Source organism: Perognathus longimembris, unplaced genomic scaffold (genome assembly GCF_023159225.1).
Source record: "Perognathus longimembris pacificus isolate PPM17 unplaced genomic scaffold, ASM2315922v1 HiC_scaffold_5664, whole genome shotgun sequence".
In the NCBI taxonomy this organism is placed as follows: Eukaryota; Metazoa; Chordata; class Mammalia; order Rodentia; family Heteromyidae; genus Perognathus; species Perognathus longimembris.
The window spans coordinates 22,023-31,652 of NW_025961116.1; the positions used below are offsets into that span (position 1 = coordinate 22,023).

Below are 9,630 nucleotides of genomic sequence, written 5' to 3' on the forward strand. Positions count from 1 at the left end.
AGGAGTGACCCGGCAGACCCCATTCCACTATGGAGAAAAGAGGGGCTCCTTTCCTCGTGGGCATCATCCTCCTGCTTCTGATTGCAGCTCAAGGTGAGAGTTTTGAGTAATATTAGGTTAGTCAGGTCAGAGCTGTGGTTCACGCTAAAATCCTTGGGGTTCAACCAGGTAATGTTGAATATTCTGCATGTATTAGGAAGCAACACTGGGATGAGAAAAGATCATGCAATCAGTCATCCAAAGGCCATCACCTAGATCTGCCAAGTCAAATATGAGTCTTTTCTGTCTGGGCACGTGAGTTCCTAGTGTTTAATACATGTTTGAACATTGACAGTGAGACATTATCTCTCAGATCCGAGGGAATTTCTGCAAGTTACTACTTCCAGATCACATACATGGGCAGTTTCTAGGAAGGGATGTGAAACCAGTAGCACTGGCAGCTGGTAATAAAGTCTCCTAAATTATGTTTATCATGCTAATCTTGTTTCTGTAATTATGTGTGTAATGAAGCAATCTCAAATCTAGATCAGAAAAGCTGTTTACTAATTGGTTTTGTTACTGTAGGCAAATACAACCTCTCTGCAACTCCACGTCGGTATAGTGGCACTGTTCTAGTTAATGTGTGGCATAGTGGATGCTAAGTGTGAATGAATGTAAGAATTAAGGTATGACGGTAACTGTTGTGAAGGCTTTGAGGTGAGCATGGCAACACGCGCCTGTAATCGAGCCCAGGGACTCGAGCGGTGGAGGTAGGAGGACCATGGCTTGAGACCAGCTTGGATGAGCATTTGTGAGACGCTGTCTGAAATACATTCTAAAAGCAAAAGGACCAGGGGCATAGCTCAGACCCCCTGGAACTCAATCTCCAGTCACACACACACACACACACACACACACACACTTCAAAAGATTAGAGCACTACTGAAAATCAAGGAAACGGGAGGGGAAAAGATGAGAAGGGGGTAGTAATTATTATAAATAGGACTTGAGATCCAAACCTATGCCAACTTAGGTAATAAATGGATTTGAAAGTTGCTTAAGGTACTGGTTCGCATAACATACCTGAATCATGTGTCTAACCTGTAGTAGGCATCTATTAATATCGTGTAAGTTTTCCAGCCAGGGCTATAAAATAAGGAAATTAAGAGCAATATCTTTGGATTGAGGGATCTGAACTGAGACCCTATTCTCCCTCTAAAACCATATGACTTTGTTCTTACACTTAACCTCTCCAACCTTCAGTCTTTTTCCTCCTCCTCCTTCTTCCTGTTGGTCGTGGGACTTGAACTCTGAGCCTGGGCACTGTCCCTGAGCTCTTAGCACTCTTACCGCTTGAGCCATAGCACTACTTCCGGTTTTCTGGTGGTTAATGGAGATAAGAGTCTCACAGACTTTCCTGCCTGGGCTGGCTTTGAACCACAATCCTCAGATCTCAGCCTCCTGAGTAGGTAGAATTACAGGTGTGAGCCACCATTCTTATTAATTTATTTTTTTCTTGTTATTAAGGTGATTACAGAGGGGTTATAGTGACATATGTCAGGTAAAGAGTACATTTCTTTTGGGACAATGTCACCCCTCAGTCTTCTTTTTTTCTTTTCTTTTTTTAGTCAGTTGTGGGGCTTGAACTCTGGGCCTGGGCGCTGTCCCTGAGCTCTTCAGCTCAAGGCTAGCGCTCTACCACTTGAGCCACATCGCCACTTCCCTCAGTCTTCTTATTTACAAAGTGTTGTGGTGAAGATGTACAGACAACTCACTAAAATAACTTCACTAGTGTCATCCTGATGGATCACATCCGCTGAGACATTAGCCTAAAGAGGCATTGTGATCTTTCTCTTTCCCAAAGGAAACCCAATAATTAGGACTCCACGTTGTACCTGCATCGGCAGTAGGCAAGAGAGGATCAACCCCAAATTCTTGAAAGATCTCAAACAACTTGCCCCCAGTCCTTCTTGTGAGGAAACTGAAATCATGTGAGTAAAAACTCCTCTGACACCGACTTTCCTTTGGGTGTCACCCCCTCCCCCCCAACGACAATTCAGGTGGTTCCTTCCTCTGAAAATTCCAGCAGCAACTTTCTTTCTTCACATAAAAGATAAATTTCTGGTAGAGGTTAGGATCCAGGAGTGATCAACTACTTAAGTAATATACATTCATTATAGAACATGTTTTGTTTCTTCAAGAACAAAGAAAATTGCATTTCTTTGAGACTAGTAAGAAATGCTATTTAGGATAGCACAGGTGCAAGCTGTCTTGAAAATGGGCTCCTAGAAAATATTGAATGCATGTAACTAAAAAGATGAAAATAAAAACCATTTACAATCCTGCCATCCAGTGATAAATACTATTAAGCCTTTGGTATTTGGTTTTCCAAAGTTCCCTCATTTGCTTTGTGTGTACATATTTATATGTAATGTATGCAAATATATACATATATACAATCAATATACAAATAAGACCAGTATAATCATGTGCTACATACAGTACTTTCCATCAAATCTGCTGATTCATGTTTCTTGGTTTTTACCCCTTGGTTACCTATGATATAAAAACTATAAGATGGAAACTTCTAGAAAAAAATGTTTAAATAATTTTATTATAGTATATTTTTATAGTTGTTTTAACATTAGTATTAGTTGTTTTTAATCTCTTGCTGTGTCTAGTTTATAAATTAAACTTTATCATAAGAATATGTATGCATAGAGATATGGCAAAAAATAGTATATATAAGGTTCAGTACTATCAAATATTTCAGGCATCTAAAGAATGTCTTGAAACATAAGCCCCTACAGATAAGAAGGGACTGCTGTATAGTTTTATACAGGTGTGTGTGTGTGTGTGTGTGTGTGTGTGCGTGTGCATGTGTGCATGTGTGCTGGTCCTGCAGCTTAAACTCAGAGCCTGGGCATTGTCTCTAAGTCTAGCACTGTACTAGAACAAAAGTTCAAGCTTAATCTCCAGTTAACCACTGATTTTTCTGGTGCTTAATTAGATAAGAATCTTATGGGCGCTGGGAATATGGTCTAGTGGCTAGAGTGCTTGCCTCGTATACATGAAGCCCTGGGTTCGATTCCTCAGCACCACATATATAGAAAATGGCCAGAGGTGGCGCTGTGGCTCAGGTGGCAGAGTGCTAGCCTTGAGCAAATGGAAGCCAGGGATGGTGCTCAGGCCCTTAGTCCAAGCCCCAGGACTGGCCAAAAAAAAAAAAAGAATCTTTCCTGCCTGAGCTGGCTTTGAACCATGATCCACAGATCTCAGCCTCCTAAGCAGATGGATTATAAGCGTGAGCCATCGTTGCTTCGTTTTATACTGATTTTTAGTAGCACAATGGTTATGAATTCTCTCACATCCAAAAATGTCTAATAATGTTATTTTTTCCTGATGTTGGTGCGGAGGGTTGAACTCAGGACTTGCACAGGTTTACCATATACCACTGAACAGTAAATTCCCCTACTAAAAATTATTCCAATAGCCAAATTATATTGCATGATACGAGTATCCCATAATTTATATATCTAATGCCTCTCAGAAATGTAGGTTATTTCCAGTTGTTCCAAAGTCTTATTTTAGCAATATTGAGTTTCCAGTTATCTTTCTAGAGATTAGAATTGCTATAGTTAAAGGACACATGTTTTCTAATTGCTTTGATACCAAAATCAAGGATGATACAGGGAATGACTACTTTTATTTAAGAGTATACAAAAAACTTAATGAATAAAATTTGAGATTATTTCTGGAGTGACAGTTATGGCTTTTTAAAACTTATAGCTTAGAAAACAGCTTATTATCTTTTAGGTCATTTCATTAGAAAGATCAGCCAACACCATTCTTTCATTGTTTCTGCAAAAACTTCTGAAATCATTACTAGAAAGAAAAACAATCCCATTGTTATTTCTTTGGCAGTGCTACACTGAGGAACGGAAAGCAGACATGTCTAGACCCCAAGTCCGCATATGTGAAGAAACTGCTGAAAAACTGGGAGAAACAGGTTTGTCAAGAGGAGGACCAAGAGTTTGCTTTACAACTTTGGGAGACAATCTATAATTCCCCATTTTTCATCATTTCATCCATTCAGTTGCACTGAACTGAACAGTAAGATGCTGAGGATAAAAAGTTAATAAGAAGCCAGGTGCCAGTGGCTTAGGCCTGTAATCTTATCTACTCAGGAGGCTGAAACCTAAGAATCACAGTTAGAAGCCAGCCTGGGCAGAAAAGTCTGTAAGACTCTTATTTCCAACTAACTACACCACACACACACATACACACACACACACACACACACACACACACACACACACACACACTCTGCCAGAATTGGACCTCTAGCTCAAGTGGTAAAGCACTAGCTTTGAGCAGAAAAGCTCAGGGACAGTGCCTGGGCCCAGAGTTCAAGCCCTATGATTGGCCAAAAATAAATAATAAATAAAAGGCAGTAAGGTAGAGTCCTTTCCTACTGTAGCAGAAATGTTTCAGTGATGTATTATGTAAGTGCAAAACACTGGGAGACGTATAGGGTATGTATAAGAATCTTGAAGATTATAGCCAGGCACCAGTGACTCACATCCTCGCTACTGAAGAGTCTCAGATCTGAAGACCGTGATTCAAAGCTAGCCCAGGCACACAAACCCAACAATCCGCAGCCAAACAGCCAGACTGGTGGTGTGGCTCAAACAGTGAAATGCCAGCCTTGAGTGAAAACTCCAATCAAGAGCGCTAGGACCTCAGTTCAAGTCCCAGTACTGGGGCACAAAAAGTTGAAGATTATAGAGGAAGGAGTCACAGGGGGAAGAGAGTTTTTTTGTTTGTTTCACTTTGTTGGGTCATGGGGTTTGAACTCAGGGCCTGGGCACTGTCCCCGAGCTTTTTTGCTCAAGGCTAATGCACTACCACTTTTAACCACAGCCCCACTTACGGTTTTCTGGTGGTTCAATGGAGATAAGAGTCTCACAGACTTTCCTGCTTAGCCTGGCTTTGAACCCTAATCCTCAAATCTCAGCCTGCTGAGTAGCTAGGATTACAGGTATAAGCTACCGGCACCCAGCTGAGAGAAGTATTAAAGACTTCTTGTATCTTGATTTAGATATGGAACGGTAATTAGTTTACCAGGAGGGTGAGTATAGCATAAAGAAAAGTAGACTCATGAGGGAGCTAGCCGTGTCAGGTCAGGGAACCTCAAGTAAACTAGCTGGGGAGCTTATGAGTAAAGCAACCGGTGTGGGGGAGGGGAGCATACCAGAAGAGAGTGGAAATAATCCTGCTTGCCATGCTCAGAGTTGGGTTTAAGGAGTGCCAGAGAGTACGTGCTTGAGTTCTGGAGTCTGACAGTCACGTACTACATACATAAATACATACAGGTGATTGAGTTCTGAAGTTCTGGAGTCTGACAGACGGTCACGTACTACGTACATAAATACATTCAGGTGCTTGAGTACTGAAGTTCTGGAGTCTGACAGACTGTCTTCATCATATACTACTAGCAGTCCAACTTTGGGCAAGTCCCCCGTCCTCCTCTCAGCTTCATGTAGACAATGGCACCAACCTCACAAGGACAGCGCTGGGATAAGGTCACTGGTGAGCACCAAGAACAGGCAAAAGGAGCACTATCGAGGAGGTAGGGCTGTGGCTCAAGTGGCAGAGCACCAGCCTTGAGCAACAGAGGCAAGCAAGAGCAAGAGGCCCTGCGTTCAAGCCCTTCTACACCCCCCACCCCCCCACCCCGAGAAAGAATCTGGAAAGCTGTTGTAGTGCCCCCTCAACATGAGCAAAATAAGGAATCAATAGCAGCCTCTCTGGGCAAAGAGCAGCTTAAGCCAGTTTTGAGACAAAACAAAACGAACAACAACAAATACCCCATACACAGTCAGGAGAAGTTTGAATGTAAGGAAAGAAAACTGATCAGACTCTTAAATTGTTCTTTCCTTCCACTTCTCATTGTAGATCAGCCAAAAGAAAAGGCAGAAGAAAGGGAAGAAACATCAAAAATTCAAGAAAGTTCAAAAAATTAAAAAATCCCAATGCCCTCATCAAAGGAAGGCTACCTAAGAGACTCCTTCACCAACAAGTACTTTGCATGTTTGTAATTGTAATGAAATTACTCCAACAAGAGATCACTATAGCTGTAATACATAGGCTTGCTGATTTCACTCAAAATCTTAAAACATTATCATGAAATTGTAACTAAAGCTGGAAAGTTAATGTTAAAATCCAAATATTAAGAATTGTTGCTGGCCTGGGAATGTGGCTTAGGGGTCGAGTGCTTGCCCAGCATGCATGAAGCCCTGGGTTCGATTCCCCAGCACCACATATATAGATAGAGCTGGAAGTGGCGCTGTGGCTCCAGTGGCAGAGTGCTAGCCTGGAGCAAGAGAAGCCAGGGACAGTGCTCAGGCACACTCTCAGCCCAACACGCTTATCTTCTGAAGAGAAAGTGAGCCTCCCATCACTGGGTGGGGGATACCCGCCATCACCACTCAGCATCAACTTTCTGCACATTGTCCCTTCACAGTGACACTTAGCTAGAGTTAAGGACCATAAAATAGAGTGCTCACTTAAACTAATTTTATATTGTAAGGAAGAGTGCTTTTCTTTCCTCAAATAAGCAGGCACATAGCTTAAAAAAAAGAAAAAATCCTACAATGGCTGGGTGCTGGTGGCTTATGCCTATAATCCTAACTACGTAGGAGGCCGAGATCGGAGGATCGCAGTTCAAAGCTAGCCTGGGCTTGGAGACTCTTATCTCCAATTAAGCACCAGACAACTGTAAATGGAGCCGTGGCTCCAGTGGTAGAGCACTAGGCTTGAGGATAAAAGCTCAGGATAGTGCCCAGGCCCTGAGTTCAAGCCCCAATACCTGTACACAAACACACAAAAATCCTGCAAAGACATTACATGGAAAATAATACTAAGAATACCAACATAAACAAACAGAAGAATAAAATATGCATTGATGGGTTGTACCTATGTGAGTGCATAAATTTAGGCCGGTAACCTAACCCATTTCCTCTTCCTTATAATCAGTTATAATAAACTTCAGTATGATCTGAAATTATCTTTAAAAGATTTTGTGAGAGTATTTCTTGTTCCTCATCTGCGAGCACGCACACACACACACACAGATACACACAGGTTTAAGCTCTAGGTCTCCTCCGTTGTGTCCCCCATACCTGAAACAGTCCCTAAAATCTAGAAAGTGCTTAATCCGTATCCTTTAGTGCATTGGCATTGCTTAACCCTAAGTTCTTTCAGGCTTTTTCCAAACCAGTCTCAACCTCTCTTACTGAGGTCATGTAGCCACCCTCATTTTGTCCTCCAGCTTTGTTCATTCTGTGTGGTTCACCCACCCTACTGCCCCTCCTGTCTATGGGACTCCTGTCCACCATGTCTCCAGTTCCGAGTCTCCACGACTCCCCCCAGATGCCTGCTAGCCACGTGGAAATCTGCCACTGCCTTGTCCAAGTGACAAGAATCACCTGCTTTATCAGGTGCTGTGTACCTTAACCAAGTTTAGACCCTAGAAAGCAGCTTTCCATTTCCCCCAAACAAAGCTGTTTCTCAATTCACTGACCAAGAGGTTACCGCCATTATAATAGAAAATTGGAGTTTACAGTGTCTTATCAACTGTTCCAGTCTATAAACTTTCTTCCCCTAAGAATTTCTAAATCTCCTTGAATAAGAAAACAAAAATGCCTCTGGTAGCTGATAATAGAGATCAAGAATAGTTAAAAAAGAGAGTAAGAAGTAGGATTGTGGTTCAAGGTCAGCCTAGGCAAAAGCTAGCCAGAGTCAATGTCAAAACAAAATAAAAGCAAAGAGTAATGTAGGAACTCATCTCCACCCCACTAAGCCTGTTGGTAGACCTGAAGAAGGACATAGATGGGATTTTGAGAACAAAGTTACAGTAAGTATGGGAAAAGGGAGGAAAGACAAGAAAATGAAGCTCACTTGGAAAGGATAAAGTTTCTCAGTCTCTCATTTGCATGTGCCTTTTTTTTCTTTTCTCAAACTGCTGTTTTCTTATTTTAAAGAAAGACAGGAGCACCACCTAGTGGGCAATTTAGCAATATATTCTAGCCAGGTGCCGGTGGCTCACCCCTGTCATCCTAGCTACTCAGGAAGGTGAATGTGTACCAGGTTAGAACTGGACAGGAGAAATATCTCCCAATGTTCTATTGTACAGGATGACGACTATGGTTGACCATAATTAATTGCATAATCTAAACACCTAATAGCAAGCAGAGGCTTTTTTTCCTTGCTGTTTTGGGGTTCAATTTCATCTCACAAATAAGCTATGTAGGGGGGCTCACCGATATAATCCTAGCTATGAAGGGGTTGTAAGGAGGAGGGCTGCTGTCTAAGGACAGCATGTATTATACCTGAAAAACATCGAAAGCAAAAATGTCTGAGGCACGGGCTGGGAATATGGCTTAGTAGCAAGAGTGCTTGCCTCCCGTACATGAAGCCCTGGGTTCAATTCCCCAGCATCACATATATAGAAAAAGGCCAGAAGGGGCGCTGTGGCCCAAGTGGCAGAGTGCTAGCCTTGAGCAGGAAGAAGCCAGGGACAGTGCTCAGGCCCTGAGTCCAAGGCCCATGACTGCAAAAAGAAAATGTCTGAGGCATGGCTCCAATGACAGAGCATTTGCCTAGCAGGTGCAAAGTCTTGAGTCTAAATTCTAGTGCTGCCAGTACTGCCAATAAACAAACAAACAAACAAAATGCAGGCGGAAGTCTCATGGGGAAGCGGAGGTGTTGTCTTTAGATGGAACCAAGGGTGCTTCATCTTACCGTGGAGTATACTAAAAATATAACCAGAACATTAAATATATCATTGCTTAATATTGTTACTGTAGACAAACCTGGATGAATAAAGGGCATATTTAGCCCCAACTTAAAGGAACACTTCAGTTGATCATGTAGATAGTACTTCCACGTAGCAAATATAATAAAGTCATGTGAATAGTATGAGATTGACTTCAGTCAGCACCCTCATTTAACACACAGCTATGTCCCCCAAATTCTCTATTTTTTTTTTGTTGTTGGTCGTGGGGCTTGATCTGTAGGCCTTGTTGTTGTTGGTCGTGGGGCTTGATCTGTAGGCCTGGGCACTGTCTCTGAGCTCTCAGCTCAAGGCTAGCACTCTACCACTTGCGGTTCTCTGGTAGTTAATTGGAGGTAAGAGCCTCATGGACTTTTCTGCCCAGGCTGGCTTTGACCTGTGTGATCCTCAGATCTCAGCCTCCTGAGTAGCTAGGATTACAGGTGTGAGTCACCGGCACCCAGAGTCCCAAAATCTCTTTAAATAAATTATACTGATAAGCTCTTGTAGAGATTATTACTTATCCTCATCGCCTCTTTTTCCTCTATGTATCCCTTTCATCTAAAAACCCCCGTACATCCTTCAAGACATATCTCAAATACAACCATCGTTATGAAACCTATTCTTATTTCTGGAAACAAGCAAGACCTCTTCTTCCTCTTATTCAAGTCCTCTCTTTTAAGCTGCCTCGTAGGCTTGCTCATGTACCCAGGTCTTGATCAAGCAGGTAAGTGCGGAAGCATTGCCTTCAGGCCTTTGTGCATCCCTGTACACCTGTAGCGGTGGCTCCTGCCTAACAAGTGGCTAACAGGACC

At 42.4% G+C, this 9,630-nt stretch overlaps 1 protein-coding gene across 1 annotated transcript; it reads left to right on the plus strand.

Moving 5' to 3' along the window:
- On the plus strand, positions 1-6,221 carry LOC125345461 (C-X-C motif chemokine 9-like). The gene is made up of 4 exons (XM_048337613.1): positions 1-93; positions 1,844-1,970; positions 3,904-3,988; positions 5,938-6,221. The coding sequence occupies exons 1-4, from the start codon at positions 30-32 to the stop codon at positions 6,040-6,042; spliced, it is 381 nt and encodes a 126-aa protein (XP_048193570.1). The 5' UTR covers positions 1-29; the 3' UTR covers positions 6,043-6,221.
- Positions 6,222-9,630: the final 3,409 nt, after the last annotated feature.